This window comes from Hoplias malabaricus, chromosome 1, assembly GCF_029633855.1.
Source record: "Hoplias malabaricus isolate fHopMal1 chromosome 1, fHopMal1.hap1, whole genome shotgun sequence".
In the NCBI taxonomy this organism is placed as follows: domain Eukaryota; kingdom Metazoa; phylum Chordata; class Actinopteri; order Characiformes; family Erythrinidae; genus Hoplias; species Hoplias malabaricus.
The window spans coordinates 18,055,272-18,074,362 of NC_089800.1; the positions used below are offsets into that span (position 1 = coordinate 18,055,272).

At 40.0% G+C, this 19,091-nt stretch overlaps 2 protein-coding genes across 2 annotated transcripts in view; one reads left to right on the forward strand and one right to left on the reverse strand.

Moving 5' to 3' along the window:
- Positions 1–694: 694 nt before the first annotated feature.
- Positions 695–10,021, reverse strand: pex2 (peroxisomal biogenesis factor 2). Its single transcript, XM_066685323.1, has 2 exons — positions 9,945–10,021; positions 695–4,403 (listed from the first exon to the last, which is right to left on the reverse strand). Exons 1-2 carry the CDS (start codon positions 9,946–9,948, stop codon positions 3,463–3,465), a joined length of 945 nt encoding a protein of 314 aa, XP_066541420.1. The 5' UTR covers positions 9,949–10,021; the 3' UTR covers positions 695–3,462.
- A 763-nt stretch (positions 10,022–10,784) lies between these two features.
- The window catches only part of LOC136708758 (golgin subfamily A member 6-like protein 22), a 117,230-nt gene continuing 108,923 nt past the window's right edge, over positions 10,785–19,091 (forward strand). The window contains exons 1-3 of the mRNA XM_066683533.1: positions 10,785–11,225; positions 12,465–12,614; positions 14,668–14,763. Of these exons, the coding sequence (XP_066539630.1) occupies positions 11,079–11,225; positions 12,465–12,614; positions 14,668–14,763 (393 nt within the window). The 5' untranslated portion in view covers positions 10,785–11,078. The remainder of the gene's footprint in view (positions 11,226–12,464; positions 12,615–14,667; positions 14,764–19,091) is intronic.

Here is a 19,091-nt window from a genome sequence, read left to right on the forward strand (position 1 = left end):
GGACGAGTAGGTGTTCTCAAACCATGGAACTTAATTAGCAATAGGCTTTGAGACGTCTGGTTCCTATCAATGCTGTGAGCGGGATTTTAGAGCAAACCCGTCTGACTCTGTATACATATTAATAATTGTAAAATGCACAAAAAAAATCTAAATAACATTGTTTAATTTTTTTTTTATGTTGGGGACATCTGCTTTAACAAAGGCTGTGCGTTGACTTATCAGGAGTGCGTTGATGCACTTGAGAAGAGCGTAAGAAATGCATAAGACCTTCAAGTTTCTGTGAGATTCAGAGGGAGTGCTTTTCAAGTTCGCCAAAAGACACAATTCAATTAAAGCCTGAATGGCTACAAAAGCTAAGTGGCAGTATTACAGCGACTAGAGTAGAGCGTTTTACTTTTAGCCTCATTAATAAGAAAAATCAATGCCCAACATCAAAGCATCAGACATGTAGGCTGTAATGAGCAGAATTGCTCATCAAAGAGGGAACCTCGTCAGGAGTGTGTATACTTTAATACCGGCCTCTGTGCTGTGGCAGGGAAAAGCAGGGGAGCAATTTGCAAAGTAAATGGTGTCAGAGTTTAGATATTTTTGAGAAAAAAAAAGAGGAGGTGGAGCAGAGTGCAGAAATGAGTTTTGCAAAATGAAGATCTTACAATGATGCTAGCATACATTATCATATAAGAAGTCTGCTTTAAATGGATACTTTATTTGCACAAAAAACTTACTAACAGTGTGAATGTACATTCAAAAGTTATAACACTGGCCTTAGGCTTCAACTGTGTACACTAAAGGTTACACTACATTCACTTCTGCAAATGGGAAATGTATATTTGTCCTCCATCACAACATAACGTCATTTTTGTTTCATAACATCATTATTCATTTTAGAGCAGGAATTATTTGGGTGATGTCACCACTGAACTGAATGTATTAACTGTGTTAATACAAAGTTAGTACATATTAATGTACTAATACTAACTGTATTAGAATGGACAATAAACATGCACACTACTCCAATGGCATTGCAACAAACACTAACACACCACCACTATGTCAGGGGCACAGCAGCGCTGAGAATGATCAACCACCCAAATCATGCCTGCTCCGAGGTGGCCCAGTGTGGGTCCTGACCTTTGTAGCAAAGTATGCAGAGAAACAGTTGGACTGCAGGGCACCTATACGGTCAGTGGAGCTGACACAGTGGACAATAGGTAGACAAAAGGAGGTCGTTTTAACGTTTTGGCTGACTGGTTTATGTTCTTACAAAGGGTAAAATATCCTCATACCTCACTCACTGCTTCTATAATTATCTGCAGCATCCCCACCATCCCACACACCCCACACTCACTTACCTAATGTAAAAGACCCAGCATTGTGTAATCAGCCGTTATATAACTCTATGAGAAAAGATGCAAGTTAACCTTCATGTGTACATCCTGCACCCAAAAGAAAATGAAATGTCAAAGATATTTGCGATTCATCTCATGAGCGCTGAATTACAGTAATCCCTTCACGCTGCAGCTACATAAACAAACATTACAGTAATGTGTGCAGCATCAAGTGCATTACATCCTAATCGTTGTGTGCATTTAAAAAAAAAAAGCGTCCTAACGGGAACGATCATTACTGTGGTAAACTTTCTATAAGAACGGATATTTGGGAGTATATAGTATATGCTACGGTGACCCTGAATTGGATAAGAGGATTCAGACAATGAATGATTGAATAGTATATCCTACGTGCTGCATATGTGAATATTACTGCTTGAGTTGTAGGTGTCTTTTTATTCTAAAGCTGAATGAGCGTCATCTTGACAATGAAGAGAGAATGTATGGTAGCATATATCGTTGTTGTCCAAAGAAAAATATGTATCTCCAAAAAAGGAAACTTTACAGGATAAGGGGAAAAACCCTTCTTAACATTGAATGAAGGTCAATTTAAAAAGATTTAATTCCAAGTAATTTTTGAGCATTTCTATTGCTTCATTCCTCATGAAATTTTCACAGAGTGTGAAGGACAGCTGCTGTGTTAAAGTGATGTAGCAAAAAAAATCGACAAAAATGGAGAAACATGTTTTTTCATTAGAGAGTGATGATAAGGCAGCTTACAAGAACTCTGAGAATATATTGCGAGGCATCATCACACAGTCCACATGCCAGTATTTAAATAACAATGTCTTTAAGAATGGATATACATTTTGTCCAGTGTGATGTGAACTCACTGGCCAATCACTGTTGTCTCTGGTGTCGCAATAGACATAAAAAGCTTAGCACTGTTCCAGTAGCTAGAGCTATTTACAAAGCTCAGAAAGAGACATGTGAACTGTTTGAAGGACAGCTCCTGAATGAGGCAGACACATGAGAACTGCTAAATGTTTTGTGTACTACTAATAGTTGTAGCCTTCTATTAACAGTGCATGTATCCAATGCTTGTGCATTATGATACATTAATAAAATGTGAAAAACCCTTTTGTGCTCTATGGTTAATCTTAAGGATACTCGAATATCTGTTTCAGAATGCTTCAAATCCCTCATCTGGCTATTGACACATCTGGCTGAAGCCACATGAGGACAGTTCAGGCCCGCGAGCTCCCAGCTGCATGTTCTTTTGTCCAAAAAAGTTGACTTGATTACAAAATGCAGAAAACAAATCAAAACAAAAAACAACAATAATAAAAAAAAAAAGCAAACTGAGGGGCCCATCACAGCCTGCAGTTCAGATTGATTGCCTCTGCAATCAGCAATTAAGACCATGCGATCAAAAAAAAGGTGGGACTTTCCAGAAGGCCGGAGCCCACTTGGGTGCATTTTGCCTGAGGCATGGCTCATTGGAGAAGGTTAACGCCAGAATAAATAACCATCTTTGTGGTTATTATTAGGATTAGAGCATAATATGGCTAAAACTTGCATGGTCCTACTAGGGTTTGTTACAGTTTACTGCCGTCTTAAAAAGGGCCAAGGAGATTAGGAGAGGATGTCTGTCAATCTGCACCCACTCACCCGCCTTCCCCCCACTGCTATCATGGCCTCTCCTTGATCTTGTGCAAATTTCGCACTTCATAAGGGATGGGGGAATTGGAACGTGCAGGCAGTTTGAGCAGTGGGTTGTTTTGATGTTTATTCATTTGCACGGCGCTCTATCCAAGAATGCAGAAAAGTGGACCTCTGATACCCTGCTCTCTATCAAACTTTCATGAGGAGGAATTAATTAGCGACAGGAATAATGTTGATTTAGATTTAAACATCATTAAGTTTGTCTCTAGTCGGTCTTTGTACGAAATCTTGCATATTTCATGGCAACAAATACTCTCATTTCAGCAGAGGCATGAGCCACATTCTTTCATCAGCCAATCTCTGTGATAAACCCCAGTGTTCAAACAGAAATCCACATTTGTACTGCTGACAGGCTCCAGAAAAGCCAAATCAATTACTTCTGTTTGTAGCATTGAGCATGTTATGAAAGTCAGCTCGAACGCATTTCACTCAGCTCGATCTGGAGCTTCACAGGCTCTACAATCACCAGCTCTGCACTGCATTTGGGACACGTGAAAAAGATGTCAGCCATGGTGTGGCTTTTGATGCAGTAGTAGCAGAACACGTGGGTGCAGCCTATGGAATGTGGGATGGTGGGCCACTCGCCGCAAATGGCACACTCCATATGCCTGGACAGTTCTGCGTCCGAGCCATCTTTTGTTCTATCGGTTAGGGAGAAGAGCGAGGAAATGCTAGCTTTCAGTCTCCAGGTGTTGACCAGCGGCAGCAAGAAGATGAGAAACTCGGCAAAACCGTGCCAAAGCAGCTCACGGTTCATGTACTGGAAGTTGATGTCTCGAGGGCCTTGAGGAGCCTTGAAAACAGGCTGCACACCCAGCAGCCTCTCCGTCAGCGTGGGGAAGGTACCGCTCTGGAGAAAGAGTAGAAAGTTGAGCAAGCTGGCTGCTTTGGCCAGACTGCTGATCAAGGCCAAAGTGCCCCGAGCTCTCTGGACGCCGGCGTCCACAGGGCGTCCTAGAAAGAAAAGGGTGAAGGAGCGCTCACTCAGCCACTTGCTGCCCACCGTGAGCAAGGCAAACCACAGTTTCTGTTGCCGGCTCATGGGCCTGAACCTCTGGCCTGGGATCAGTGCATTGCGGTAGCGGACGTTTAGCAGACTCTGGCCCACGGTGGCGCTGTTGGAGTAGACTGTGAACCTCCACAGGAGAAGCTGGAGGAGGGCTTTGAGCTCCGGCTCCACAGGGGTCAAGAGGCCTGGCTTGAAATGGCGGAAACACTGCGAGAACTGTGACCAAATGAGCTGTTCCAGGGCGCCGTCCAGTTCAAAAGCATCCAGCTGACTGATTCTCAGCACGCGAGATAAAGGGCTCGGGCCAGTCTCGGCGAGGGGCTTGTCACCTCCAGCTCCAGCTAGAATCAGAAGAAGCAAACGGTTATGCATTTTTTTTTTTTTTGCATTTCACTTGAAAATCACTTTTCACATGTAAAACCCATCCTAAATTCCCTTTTAGCTGTGCAGGGCGCAGGCACAGGAGGTCTTATACTGTCCCCTCTGGAGATTCAGGCTGAGGACAAATCACATCACAGGAGATTATCCCGACAGCACAGGCTCGGCGAGGCGGTAAACATCCGCCATGTGGAACTACTTTACTTTGACGGCTTTTTATACGGGATCTAAGAACTGTTACGTTTGGCAATTTTTCACGGGGCGCGTTTGTATCGGCCTGAGTTTATCTCTTTGAATGCAACGGTTAAAAAACGAGGGCCTGGGCCAGTGCCGGCGGTGGCCACCTCTCAGCCCTTTTGTGTATGGCTGGACGGGATTTGGGCAATCTCAGGAATAAACTGGCTTATAAAAAGTCTTGGAAACGCCTCCAAATCTTGGGGATGGAAAAAAAAGCAGAGTCTCTTATGAGAGAATCATTTAGGTTCATTTTGGTGCTAATACATTCATGCGCCTGTGATGTATTCAAGACGGCAAGCAGAGGAGATGAAGGAGTGTAAGAAAGTGAAATGGAAAAAGGAAAAGGAAAAAAGAAAAAAGAAAAAGTACAGCATATCAATAAGGCAGGTGAATAGGTGAACAGTTGCGTCAAGAGTTCAAGCTTAAGCACTGCAGTGGCTTAGATTTTCTTGAAGCGGGCCACACTCAACCTTAACATGGAGTATAAGGTTTTGGTATGTTTTATACATGTGCCGCTTTACTGCTCTTTTCAGGAGCTTTGCGCCGCTCTGCCACACAAGGTAAACTGTAGCAGCAGCAGTTCACTCTGGGGATCCGGCGTCTCCGTATTCTTTTCAGGGGCTTTTATTGAGCAGTTTACAAGTTATGAATGAATATGTTATATTTGAGAACACAGTATTGACAGCAACCTATCAATAGTAATGTGACTATTGTCAAGGGCCTGTCAATATTAATGTAATTATGATTTAGAGGATCACACAGATGTTAGCTGGGGCAAGTAACATCTCCTACAGGCCTGCTATCAATACCAGGATTACTATTGACAGGTTCCCTCAGACTCAAAGTAGTTGCCAAATATATAACAACTAGACACTTTTGTCAATGTCGGCTGCCTATAAAAATTAAGCATGTGAATTTACAGGGCTTTAACTGGAGAGCTGCAAAATCCATGTATTCTTATGTAATCATCAAAATTTGCAATCGATGGATGTGTTTACCTCTATTGTAATCAGCAGAGCTGCCCTACACACAGAGAGGCGTGATACATACACAATCATTGACCATGAGACATTGACTCTGGGACAGGGGGGAGGGGGGGTATATATAGATGGCCATAGGAAAGCACCGCCTGACAGCTAAAATATAGACAAAGAGAAAATATGCAAGTTTAAAATAAACATAATAAAAATAATAATATGACAATAAGAATAAAAAAAACAATCCCCAAAAGCTGAAATCAGTTTTTTTAAACAAATCTGCATTTTCTCTACTGACAGATAAATTGTAAGGTTGTTTATGAGCTATTTTTCATGCTGCATATTTATGGTACATTTAAATGGAGTACACACGCTTTAGCATTTATGATGCGGAATTGAGTCCACCAACGTGACAAATAAATTGCCTACGAAAATGCTGAATTTTGAGCAAATGGAGCCCATCTCCAGGCAACAGAATGCACCAGGAACACATATATTAGGTTATAGTAGCCGAGTCAAGGCCCTGACAACTGGTATTAAATGACAAATGACTGACACCGGCGCAGCCCATAAAGCATCCCCTCCCTAGGCGGCCGGCTGCAGGCTAAGGCCTGTAATTCTGAAACTGATAAGGCGGGTAACAGTGTGACCTTGGGCCTCAGAGCCACGATGCGGCTCCACAGCTCCTGCAGCTAAAGCACTGTTTAGAATCCATCGGGTTTAGGAGCCTCTGTTTCCTCGACCTTGGCTTTAACCACACCTCCGGCCTCTGGACCTCCGGGGAAGGTGAGAGGATCTCAGCTCACAACATCGCCTGGTTTCTGAAAAGCCGTCTGTTCCAGCCATTTGTGACAGTGCTTATTTGCCTTCTCTAAGGTCGAGAAGATGAGAAATGTATTCAAATACTTGCACACAGACTCGGGCACTGTGCTGTCAGCGTGAGTGATTTTACTGGAGTTTGAAAAGTGTGAAATGAAATATGAGCAGCTATGTGTCACTCTGTCTTTCAAGTTGTGGATGCACTGCCAATCAGTGATATAATGACTTTTAATCTGAGGAAGTAGTTTATTCCTCTGTGTAGGGTTATGCAGTGAAAAAGAAATGTTCAAGACATCACGAGGCTTGATTTTTTAGGCTTTCTATTTTAAGGCTTCTTTTGCCTTTTGTACTTTTAATAGACAAGCAACATTTTCTTTTAATAAGAGACATTATGAAAAATATATACTCTTTTCAGTGAATTTGCACATCAGTGTGGTTATCTGGAGTATCTACTAACAGGAAAATTTAGACAGCAGATGGATACTGCTGTGGTGTTTGATCCTTGTAGTATTTTGACCAAAGCAGGTCATAGATGTTTCCTTAAGACCCCAGAACTGTTTACCTGTGGAAAAATCTGTATTTTATATAATTATTATTACAGTAGGGCAGCGTAGTGCAACCTAATAAACTCGTAGGATGGCCTGTACTAGTAGGACATGTTGTAAACTTTTGCACTTGAAACAGGTCATATTAATAAACTCTTATTTTTAACGCCACTTTAAAGTCTTTCTTTTTGCGTGGATTTACTTCCTCATTAAAATATCACTTTCCTAATTAACAGATGAGGTCAGTTTGAAACTTCTGAGATGATGTCATCCTAGAGTAGGATTAAAGGGCTGCTAAAATTACTCACCCTGCGACCATACTAATTGTGATAAGACTATATCATAAAATATGAATGTCTGCAAATGTATTGGGGGTCCGAGCTGAGGCCTTTGCTGTCGCACTTAAGCTTTAATGCTTTATCAAGACGGCCCTATTTCCCTAATCACTGAAGAATTGTAAGAGCTGGGGCATGAGCAAAGTTAACGTCGGAGAAACAGCTTTTAGAGGAAGTCTGACACAAAGATATGGGGCTTTGCTTAATCTAGTTTGCGCAGAGCGTAAATTATTTAACAGAATTAATTGATTTCGTGAGTATAAAGGTGGAAGATGCAAAGCCTGTGTGAGTAATAAGTACAGAAGTTCGCAGGAAAACAACTTAAAAACTCATGAAACATTTAAAGGCTGAGGCAGCAAGAATGACTGGAGAGAACAGTTAATAAATGAGAAAGCTGCGAGGCGGCGCTTTATGGTGTAAAGTGTGCTCGCTTGAGATGTGGATTGGAGTTTTATAAAGTTGAAAGAGTCTAATTCTCTACTTACCAAGGCTTATCTGAATCACATAAGAAATGTTTTTGTAAGCAGAGATTAACATGAGTGCTATAGACATTTGAAACAAAGACTTGGATACAAGAGCTTTGTTCCATACCCTTTTAATTATCCATCCATTATCTGTAACCGCTTATCCAATTTTAGGGTCGCGGGGGGGTCCAGAGCCTACCTGGAATCATCGGGCGCAAGGCGGGAATACACCCTGGAGGGGACGCCAGTCCTTCACAGGGCAACACAGACACACACACACATTCACACCTACGGACACTTTCGAGTCGCCAATCCACCTGCAACGTGTGTTTTTGGACTGTGGGAGGAAACTGGAGCACCCGGAGGAAACCCACGCGGACACAGGGAGAACACACCAACTCCTCACAGACAGTCACCCGGAGCGGGAATCGAACCCACAACCTCCAGGTCCCTGGAGCTGTGTGACTGCGACACTACCTGCTGCGCCACCGTGCCGCCCTCTTTTAATTATATTAAATGTTTTTTTTTTTTGTTTTCTTTGGAAATGTGCTCCCTCTGGGAGCAATACTAGGGTTGTAAGATAATTAATTTACAGAGCAGCAATGCTCAGGGAACAAGTTAAGTTAGCGCCATGCTAACCTCAAAGCTATCTGTGTTTTTAGCTTTTCAATTATTTTTAGTTTTTTATTTAGTTTGTGTTCCAAAATACTTTAGATAGCAATGTTTTATAGCCATAAATAAATAAATAAATAAATAAATAAATAATTGTTACTCTTTCTAAAAAATATATACAATAGACGTTTGTTGTAATTAGCCAAAACATGGCCTGCTTCTTTCTTTGCCGATTACAGACTGTAGGTGATCTATTCCTCTGCACCCTATTCCTCAGTGAATCAGGACCTGCAAAGAACCAGGTATGATTTATGTGGTGGATCATTCTCAGCTGCAGTGACACTGACATAGTGGTGGTGTTGTGTATGTTGCACTGATAACATTGGGTCTGAAACAGCACTGGTGAAGGAGTTTTTAAACACAAATGTGTCAAACAAAATTATCCAGTCATAAGTGCCCAGTGACCACAGATTAATGACTAGAGGATGAGCAACACACATTACCCAGCTTCAAATGATTTATTGTCTTTGGCTTTGCCTCTACAAGGAGGACAAATTAGGTATGTGTGTCTCACTGAATGGCCAGTGAGTAGGCACTGCTTTTCTAAATTAAAACCAGGCTCTGTGCCACTCGTAGCCATGCAAATGAGAATGATCCACCACTCAAATAATACCACTCTGCAGTGCTCCTGAGCATTGAAGAACTGGGGGCTAAAAGTATGCAGTGCAACAGGCAGCCTACAGTTTTTAATTGTAGAAATACATAGTGCACCTATATTGTACCTGGAGCTGATGCATTGGCGATGAATATAGAAACATGGAGGTTGTTTTAATGTTTAATCATTGTACACTGGTTTACAATACCTTGTGACCCAGAAAGAGATCATAACTCCATTTTGACTTCACATTTTCTTCTAAATCCTCTCATTAGTTTGAGTGTACTGTGGCCCACTTACACACCACTTAGAGCTCAATCAAGCCCAAAGTGTTCAGCTTGTCCAGCTATTCTAATTCAGCCTGTTTCCTTTTATGGAACAGTCCATACATCTGACAAATCCACCCCACCAATTTTATAATGGCGCAGGAGCATTAAGCGATAATCAGAGGGAGGATTAAAGCATAGACTAGACAAAGTTGCTTGCAGGATAAAAATAAAGGAGGGCAAAGGGAAGATAGAGAGCAGGCTGCAACAGCAGAAAATCAATCCAGTCGAGACTACAGATCTTTAAGGCACTAATTTAGCAGTGGCCACACACGCTGTTTACCCTGTAAAACAGTAACGTTATTAAAGCGTAATAACAAAGGTTTTGGTCATTTATAGCTTTTTAAATGACCAGAGAAATACAAATAATGTGTCACAGCCCTGCACAAGCGATTGGAATTTAAAAGACGATGTAAACATACACAGAGCCGGTTACTTAACAGAACCACATCAGGATGTGTATGGGTTTTAAAGGATCTGAAAGTGACTCACTTGTTATTCTTGTATAATAACAATAAATAAGTCAATATTTACCCATTTCAGACGGCGCTCATGCTACAGGCGCCACTGCTACATGCACCTTCCCCTGTTCCGTGTTGCACAGCTTTAGCCACGCCCTTTGTAGCAAATACACTAATCACAAAGCGTCCCTGATATACGTCACTGATTACGCTCAACCAATCACATTTTGTATCTGATTCAGGGAGGCAAACATAAAATGAGTTATTAATACAGCAGCATATTTCAACAGTACTGCATGAGATAGCTTCTCATTGGAAATTTCCATTTCAGCTTCAATGGTGTAGCTTCTGCGCCATATAAAGTATAAAGAAAAAGAAAAATAAGAAGCCAATTTTACAGTGTCCTATTTCTGAGTACAGCATAGCCTAAAGATCATCTCCTACAGTAAGATAGCTTTATTATTATTTTTCTTAATCAGCCTTCCTGCTTACTTTCCACTTTGTGACCTCCATCCGAAACATACAATAAGGCTCAATCTCAAATAGCTCCTTGTCCCCTTTATAGTGCACTATTTTGGTTAAATAAAATTGTCGTCTTCGCTCAAATTGGTGCACTACATGTTTAGAGCGTAAATGTGCACTTTATCGGCAGTCCAAGATGATCTATATTATGTACTGCTTTTGTGCATGAGCCGTACAAGCTTTAAGTAGTGCACTACATAGTGGCTAGGGAGACATTCATTCGGGATTCAGCCAGCTTAGCGCGTTCCTCTCTGTATAAACACTGAGTCCAACCTCTCGCTCACAAGCCATCCAATCAGCAGCGAGGATTTTTTGATGGAAGGCAGCACTGGTCAATCAGCAGGGTTTAGCAGCCAGCAGCGTTCCACAGCACCGAGGAGAAACCGTTTACAAGCCTAACGACCAATACAGAAAAAACAAACAAAGCAGACTTCGATAACGTGATTCGGGATGACTTTTAAACAAATATTTATATATTTTCTTGTAAGCTTTTTAGCAACATATTGTTATATCAATTCGAACTTAATTCGGAACCTTTAGTTAAATACGTCAACTTTCTTTATCCATTCATTCGCTTTGTAAACTACATTTATATTTCGGAAAAAAACATGTGACTTTCGTAAACTTAATATATATATATATTTAATTCGTATGGATTTGTCCGACCAAACAAAGCCCTAAAATCATGGACAAGGACCTTATAGGTATTACAAACAACAACAACAACCTCCGTGGTGCTGTAAGTAAACCAGTCAAACGTTTGCTAAATGAGTTTAAAAGTGTCTACGAGGAGAAAATAAAGCGCTGTGGTTCTCAAGAGGAGAATCTGCAGGTAGGTCACCGTCAAAAATCAGACATTTCTACACATCCACACACACTTAATTATGAAACTCTGCAACTGACATTCCTTGAAAATAAATGAAGGCGTGCGAAAGTCTAAATAATGCGTGGGAACGAGTTATCTCTAATCATTACAGTGTTATCACGCCTCGTTAAGTCGTTCCCACGCACACATTATTACGTTGTTCTCACGCCTTATTTTTTTTAAGTGATATAAAACAGGGCCCTGTACTGAACTAATACACAGCTTTTTTTTCCTGCTCACTTTTGAAAACAAGTTTGGCTTTTACTGTAGTATACATTTTACTCCATGATTACACAACAGTAAACTGGTCTCTACGATGAACACTTTTATTTAACTTAATATATTTTTCCTCCTAAAATAAGTCCCACACCCTGTCCTTGCACTGTTCTGTCAAAAATGTTTCTCTTCAGGCGCGTTTTTACATTGGAATCTGTAGAAAGTCAATCATTAAAAAACCTCTTTCCCCAGATATGGCCACACGTATATTTGTACCATTTTAACAATTTCCAAAATGGTGACTTTGGATGTTCTTATGTAAAATATCACAGGAGAATGTATAGTATATGAATATGTATGAATGAATATATACTGGAAGGGTAAGAAATAACGGAACCCTAACTTTACGGCCATTTTATCATATTCATGTAACTGACTGTAGTGTACAGCCACTTTTGCAGCCAACCTTTACGCAAGGCTACAGTGGAGCTTTAGGACAATTGCTGACCTGCTGTTATTGGAGACTATTGTCAGCACTGTTGTGACACCAGCATGGCCATTGCATGGTAGTATTTGTTGTGCACTAGTGTCAGTGCTGAGCTGAGAATAGTCAGCCTACAACGTTCAATCAGCAGTGGTCTTGTGGTCAAAAACCTTGAGTGTATTGAATGTACACAGATTTTTATTTTTTTGTTACCCCTACACATGCTGGTCTATCATACAGGTTTAGCACATGCTAAGAATGGTCCACCGACCAAATAATCTTCAATCAATGCTCCCATTGTGGTGTTTGTCGACTGATAGATGGTGTCAAGGGGAGTTGATAAATTGTACAAGCCGCAGTCTTTGACTAAACCTATATCCCTATGGTAACTGCCTCTATTAAAGTGGCCAATGAGTGTGAATATTTCATGTGTTGGCTCATGGCTTATTTTGTATACTCTCTGTGTGATCTCAAGCATGTGAATGTTACTGTTTCTCTTGTTGTAGATGAAGGTGCGTATCCTGCACTCATACGTCAATGACCTGAGTGACCAGAATCAAGTCTTGGTCCAGACAGTAGAGGAGCTAGAGAAAGAAGCAAATGAGAAGGTCGCCGGCTTGGAAATGAAATTACGGGCTTCAGATAAAGCCATTCATGTGAGGAATTTATATATCGCATGGTGTTATAGTGTTCTTTTATATAATACTACATGCACATCTTACATGCATAGGGTCCAAAAGAGGAAGGCCATGTATTATATAGCTGTAAAGATTCCATCCCTGAGTTAAGTGACATAGTAGTAGAAGTAAAAAATGAAATATAATTAAATAAACTTCTATGAATGGCTTTCTGATTACATTTCATTGTGCAAAGGTTTCACAGTAAGTTTATAGTTTTCACTAACTCATTATTAAATATGTTTGTCAGATTTGATATAAAACTAATGCTCATGTCCATAGATCAAAATATACCTTCTTAAATTGCTTTTTTTTAGTTTGGATGGCTCATTGAGCTCTGAATGAATAATTTTTAATCGCCTACATTTACCTCTTAACATAAGAAGGGAAGTAAATGCTTCAATTAAAAGTAAAACAGAAATACACAATGATAGAATTTACAGAAAGATTAGTTAAAATACTAGAGATAACTTCCTTTTTTACTTCGTAGTGGCAGTAGAGCTGGGCAATGCAGTAAAAATTTATATGTTAATATTTTTGCTATTATCTTATTACTATTAATATTAATAGTCAAATAAAAGGTGCATTTGACGTTTCCTGATTTCTTGAGTCTAGAAAATATATATATTATACAAATCTCATTTGCAGAAGAAAGTTGGTAATATGTTTAATACATCACCCAGCAGTTTGTGGCCCGTGGCTAAGTTGTTAGTGCTGCTGACCATCAGCTGGATGGCTGGGGGTTTGATCCCATGTGGGTTAGGTCCCTGGCTTCTCAGCACTCTCAGCACCGTTGTGCATTTGAGCCAAGCACTTAACCCCAAATTGCTCCTTTCTCCTTTCCCTTCAGTGCCCAAATATGAAAGGATGCTATTAGGTGAAACAAAGGTTCTCTTAGTTTGTGTGGTGGGAAAAACATACCCATCTGTCCGGACACTGTTCCTATTCACATCAGATCCTCAAGATCAGATCTAGCTATTTTTTCAAAGGTCTATTAGTAGAGAAATAGTAGACACGATGTTCTATTAAATTCTTGGTGCGTTTTCTATTTGTGCTTTTCAGCAAGTACTTTGCTGATAGATATTTTAATATTTTATTGACATATTAGATCAATTATTCATCTTTCTGTGGTTATTGATGCTGTTGTACTTAACCTAGTTCAAAGTCATTTTCAATACCGACAGGGATTGGGTTTGCAGTGGGTGAGTGTAGTGTATTTTTGTAGTACGTTGCAGATATTTAGGCATTGCATTGCCTTTCCTAATTTGCCATGTTATTTAGAACAGTAACAATATATATTTGATGAGTTTTTCACAATAATAAATCCAGCATATCAGATGTAGAGCAGTGTGCTCCTCTTTGTTTATGTAGTAGTGCATTGCCAGCTTAGTGCATTCATATTCTGCTATGGTTTCCATAATCAGTTGAATTAGATTGAAGTAAGGACTGCTTCTCTGTTGTCCCAGAAGCATATTACGCTGGTGTCCCATGACTGCAGTAACCATTGATGTAATGTACATAATTGGAAGTTGAATAGATTCAGAGCATTAAATGCTACTTATATGCCTCTAAAAATGTAAAGAATGCATCAGACTTGGTAATACGAGGAGCAAAATGCACTGATTGAATGGCTGCAGTACATCTCAGATTTATTAACCCATTTTGTGAGGTTATAATTGTTTTAAAGCAGTGGGCTTTTCAGTAATATAGCAGTTATTGCCATCATTTTTACACTTAAAATATACCAAAGAGAATTATTCAAAATGGTAGCCATTTAAAAAGCAAGTAATTGAGTTTAGAGTTTAATCAGATGAACTCAAAATTGCTTGTAATGTCAGACCTCAATTTCTAGGTAATCATCCACAACAACTCTAAAGCTTCAGAGAGCTCCTGCTTCTAGCATTGAATCATAGGCCCCAGCATCAAAAGCTTAGGCTAACCTGCCTGTTTGGCCCGATTAGATTGGCAGTGGTGTGGAAGGGATGGAATGTGACGTTATATATTTATTTGTTTGTTTATTTATTTATTTCAGGATTTGGGCCACAAGAGGAAGTGCCTTGAGGAGGACAACAGGCACCTGAGAGCTGAGCTCCATGAGCTGAAGGCTGACACTTTCACCCTCTCGCAGGTGATTCTGACAGTCATATGTTTGTTCCCCCCCTCTCTCTCCCTTTTACACACTCTCTCACTCTTTCACTAACCCCTCCTTCTCCTTACTCCAAAGTCACGGGATGGCCGCTCATTCATTTTTCAAAACTCATTTTCCGCCCTTGAGCTCAGGATTTTTAATTCCAGGTTCACCTTGACTGGTGGCCTTTGGGCATGAGGGATCAGCCGTGCTGGGCTTTGATCCAGTGAGCCGGCGTGGGGCTCATTTCCAGCCCTGCCACACTGATGCGACTCAGTGGGCTCCACTTGACCTCCCCGCTCCAAAGAGGCCCTCCAGCATCAGCTGACGAGACCCATAAAAAAAAAAAATCCCACTCCCTGAACCCCACCGCTGAACACCTCCCCAGAACCTCTTTCCAATCAGGGCTTGTTCCTTTGATCTCCACAGTGCTCCTCCTCCCTGCAATCAACATTGGACATAGATGGAATGTGTTAGCATGTTAGCATAAGCTCTCTCATGCTGCAGAACAAGTGATTACTGCAAGCCCTGAGCTGTCTTGATAAGCAGCCATGTGGCGTGAGGTGTTGTGCATAGTGCTGGACGATTAGAGGGGGAAAAAAGTCAATGTGGTTTTTTTCTGACAAATATTGCAATTGGGATTGTTTATTATTTTCTTTAAATAAAGCTCTGCATGTATTTGTTTTTGTTTTGTATGAACGCCAAATGTATTTGTGCCATATACTTAAAAATATTTTCACAATATGTTTGACACAAACTGGCGTCCAAATTCTAGGGACCAATTTTTAAATGATTTATAATGTACATTGCTATTGCAATTTGAAAAATGCCATCTTTCAAGCTGTGATTTTGTTGTAAAAAAAAAACAACAATAATTTACATGTAAGTTCTGTATTGTTCTTTTGGTTGAGTTTCGACTATGTATTGCACAAACTCTTTGCCCTCAGATTTCCAGAACACCGCAGGACTTCGTGAGGTGGCATGGCTTGTAATGAGGGTCTGTACCCACTGTCCTTAGAGCCACACATGATGCCACTGTGCTGTTAGCAGCTTTAGAAAGGCAGATTTATTTTCAGTAATCTGCCACACTTTATCATAAGCCCAGAAGAACCATGGTGAAATCACAGCAGAGTGCACAACTATGGCCTGGTGCCTGTTCTAAACGAACATTCTGAAGCAGCTTCCCTACGCTGAACTAGCAGCAGGCACTAATGACTGGCAGGACTGATGACTGGCAGTGTGGGAGGGGTTGCGTGGGGTCACCAGTGGACGCTCCGCTAGTACTGTTGTTAATGACTTCCCTTTGAGTGATAATTGATCAGGTTCATTACCATATTAACTCTGTAATCCTATGTCACTAGAGTAGGGCCCTGCGGTAATTAATGCAGGGTTTGATTTTTGAAATAATGAACTAATTAGACTAATTAAAATCAATAGAGGTGCCAATACAAGGTTAGGCATCAGCCCCGCCGTCTCTATCTGCGCTCGGCCGGAATCACCAGCTCAGTGGTAAAAGAACCTAATGCTGATTTATGGGCGCTTGACGGTCGTTAGTTGGAATAAATTGCTCGTAGGAGCCAAGACAGCATTATTCAAGTGCAAGATACTAAGTGCATTGTAAGGTCAGCAATAAGGGCAAACTTACATATGTAGTTGAATGCCCTTGTAAACCCCTGTTAATATATCAGGTCAGAACGGTGGGAGATGTACAGTATCTCTGAATACACACTTGCAGAAGCAAGGCCTTTTGCTTCTTAAGAAGTTAACGGCGTTATGTAAAGTAATATAATAGCAGGAGATTAGCTGCACTGGAAGCCCATTTTGGCGCTCCATAGCCTGCATTTTCAGGTGTTTCAAATAACAGCAAATTACAAAGATCCTTTGATGTTATTGGAAAAAGCATGTTTCAGATTATTAAAGTCTTCACAGAAATAAGGTCACAAACAACATGTTTAGACCAACTCAGATAAATGGATGAATAATTGCTCTTTCGTAAGATATTTTTTCACTTTGATTGTCATGGGATATTCATTATGCTAGTTATCATTTTTAGGACAGTATCCCTTTTGTGCTTTCTTTTGTGATTATGATCTTCCCAGTTCTAAGACAGAATGTGTATTATTGTGAAAAATAATTATGCGTATTTTGTGAAACATGAAGGGCTGAATGATCTGGGCATAATATCTAATTTTGGCCAGTATTGCAAATGTGATTTACATGTAATTATTTTGTATAAAAATAAGCTTCAGCAAGAAGACCAGCACATTATTTAAATGCTGAATGTAGTGTGTCAAACTGCCAGTTTATGAGAGTTGGGTCATTTACCAACACCCCTGTCAGTTTGTTACATTTTTAAAACTTGTAATTAAATTTGTTAACAAAACTTAACAAATTAATATTATTGATATCATAGCTCTCTTGTATGAATAGCTACTTTTATATAAAACTATTTATTGTTACTGAAATATTAGTAGTGGGCCATGTCTGAGTTATATTTTTGCATTACCCTGAAGGGTCAGTCAACTTTGAATGGCCATTTCTTTTCAGACAGCGGACTTATTTTTCTGTCGGTCTCTGGGTTGGCTTTCCCGTTCCTCGTTATATTCCTCCCCTATTGCAGCCATATTAATGTTTGAAATGGTCCTGAAAAGTAATTTGTGTGATGCGACATCTATGTTTTGCCCTGTTATATATCAGTACAACCTTACTTGGCAGTGTTAGCTTTTCTTCTCCGTAGGGCAGTTGACCATTACTTTAATAGTATTTTCTTTTCTCCACTGGCTTTAATGATTGAGTACTGTTTGTGCCAGCTTTTGCCATTCCTCTAACAAATTAGTTTACTGTGTTCATAACCTTCAAAAAGCTCATTACCATAAATTGCGTTGCTTTTCATAAAGGCTGAGAGCTGCGTAGACGGGTCACAAACAGGACCTTGCTCTGGACACTCAGACCTGCTGGTAAATCAGAACCTCCATTTTGTACACATTTCTTAATCAGCTAATGTTTTTTTTATTCACATTATTAATTTTCACTATTATGCGATGTCTATGAATTATTAAATTCACATGATTTTCATACGGAGTCTTATTAGCAAAGGTGTTGTCATGCCTTTAAAAGTCACAGGAGTTGGTGCTTATGAAATTGCATCTGTAATGTATTTACCCGATATACCCCTTTACCTCTGTACCCAATATAGGAACCAATTTCAATTTGTTATGCTTTTTGAACTTTACTAGAGAGACTATGGGGTTTAGTTTTTAATTGAAATAATCATAAATACCATATGCAACTTTTTTGTTTCAGTGGCCAACACTGCCCTTGTTTCTAGCAGTTGTATTATTGGAAGCTGCATTACCCACATATCCAGAAGTTTGCAGAGTCTTAAAATGATTTTTCTTGGAAATTGAGGGCATTAATCATAGTCTGAAACACTTTCAAGCAAAAACACCTGGCAAGAGTTTACACTAGATATTTAAAAATGCTGTAAGAATTTGATTGCATTTAAGAACATAGCAGAGAGTAATCTTGGACCATTTGTTCTAAATCACAAAGACCACAGCAATTTGTCCCAGAGACTTTGTATGGTGCTTCATGAACATAGTACCCCTACTCCACCACACAGTACTGGGGGAGTTTATATCTCTGTAGGCAATAGCATTGAGAGGTTATTAACAAAGCTTTCAACATGAAACAAATGCTAAACGTATGCATCATCAGTTGGGTCTGTTGATTTTTAAAAGTATTCTAAGACATTTTAAGGCCAACAAAATACATTTTTTTGTTTTGTTTTGTTAGTTTTTTTTTTTTTTTTTGTTCATGATTTTGAAAAGCCTTTAGCTGCCCTTTTGTTCCCCATTGGAATTCAGTTTAGTTACCTTGGAAATATTAGCAGTAGATTAAAGGTAAATTTGACTCAAACACGGCCAAACAATAGCCTTTGAAAAGCATGTTTTTTTTTTACTTTAACTTTAATTATGCTGTTAAACATAATTCAAAAAGAACATTAGGGGACAAAATGCTGGTTTTAAAGCACATGCTGCATTTTCTCTGCAGGTTCACAAACAGAGGTTGTATGGAATTTAATTTTGGTTATTGTCTCTCCATGGTCGCCGACAAGATTTTCTGTTTCAATCTGAGCACATAATGGGCGGCTCACGGAGCTGCTGATCACCCTTCCGTTTAGTCTTTTAAGCAAGTGTTTCACGGCTCGGGCCCCCAGCCTCCTTTTATTGTTTCTCTCTCACAGTTTAATTCCCTTCAGTGCATGCTGCTCCGGCTACCTCAGCTCACTCCTCTCAACACTAATATCAATTGTGCACCTTCAGTGA